The sequence below is a fragment of the Echinops telfairi genome, unplaced genomic scaffold (genome assembly GCF_000313985.2).
Source record: "Echinops telfairi isolate 266 unplaced genomic scaffold, ASM31398v2 ScPeMD7_7424;HRSCAF=8462, whole genome shotgun sequence".
Classification (NCBI taxonomy): Eukaryota; Metazoa; Chordata; class Mammalia; order Afrosoricida; family Tenrecidae; genus Echinops; species Echinops telfairi.
Genome location: NW_022111324.1, coordinates 46963157 through 46964233, shown reverse-complemented (window position 1 = coordinate 46964233; position 1077 = coordinate 46963157). Strand labels below are relative to the sequence as shown.

General features: G+C 61.7%; 1 protein-coding gene across 1 annotated transcript in view; it reads right to left on the bottom strand.

Annotated features, from left to right (window-relative positions):
• Positions 1–1077, bottom strand: part of LGR6 (leucine rich repeat containing G protein-coupled receptor 6) — a 110027-nt gene that overhangs the window by 96442 nt on the left and 12508 nt on the right. Inside the window, exon 4 of the mRNA XM_030887806.1 lies at positions 927–998. Within this exon, the coding sequence (XP_030743666.1) occupies positions 927–998 (72 nt within the window). The remainder of the gene's footprint in view (positions 1–926; positions 999–1077) is intronic.

Genomic DNA, 1077 nt, shown 5'->3' with positions numbered 1-1077 from the left:
TGTGTGTGTGTGTGTGTGTGTGTGTGTGTGTGTGTGTGTGTGTAATAGCCAGCTAGCGGGGACTTCTGCTGCCATCCTGGCCCCTCGCTGGCCCCCATCCCGACCACTGTTTCTGGTAGAATGAGACCACCATATCCTCCCTCTTTTGAGCCAAGGGAGAGCCAGGACACTTAGAAGTCCTGACAAAATATCTATCTTTGCTCCCAAGCATCTCCCAAGCTCACACTGGATGCGGGTCTACCGGGAGACACAGTGGGATTCAGCAAGCATGTCTGGGGCACCGTCTACACCCCAGGCCCTGGGCTGGTGCCCTGAGCGAATCGACCGGGGCCTGAGGATGGTGGTGGGCTGGCTTACACCCCACTTCCAGCACCTGTTCCCGCTCCACCCTGGACTCAGTCTTGTTTCCACACTGCCCCTGCCGGACGGGAAAGGAATCGCAGGGCTCTTTGAAGGGCGGGCTCTAGCCTGGGTGGCCTGTGAGTCCTGGGAACACCCCTAAGTAGGGGAAATGGGTATCTGAGGCTAGCCCGCTCCCCACCCTGGGGGCAAGAGTGGGTTAGGTGGAGGAGACAGCCCCTTCCTGGTGCTGCTTTGGGGTGGCAGTCCCCACCCCCCACCCCGGGCCCCCATGGCAGAACACCAACTGCCCCAGGACGGCTGCCCTGGGGGCGTCCCTCACCTAGGAGGTCCCATTCCCACAGTCCTCCAGCGGGGCTTGGAGCCTGCCTTCCCGAAATACACATGCGAGTGTACACATACACAAGCTGACGACAACAACAAAAAACCCCAAGGAAACCCAGGCCAGAGCGGCACGCTGTCTGGAACATGGGGGTGGGGAGGGAAAGCTGAGGCAGGGGGGCCTGGGCTGTGACTCAGGCCCCAGGAAGCAGGCGACTCCCAAGATGGGCCCCCTCATGACTCACAGAGACTGCAGGCTGCGCAGCTCCCACAGCGCCTCTGCGGGGATCCCGCCCAGCTGGTTGTTCTGCAGCATTCTGTAGGGGAGAGAGCAGGGCTTAGAGGACCCACGTCTGGGGCAGTCTGCACAGGAGGCCTGCCCTGGAAGCCCCTGAC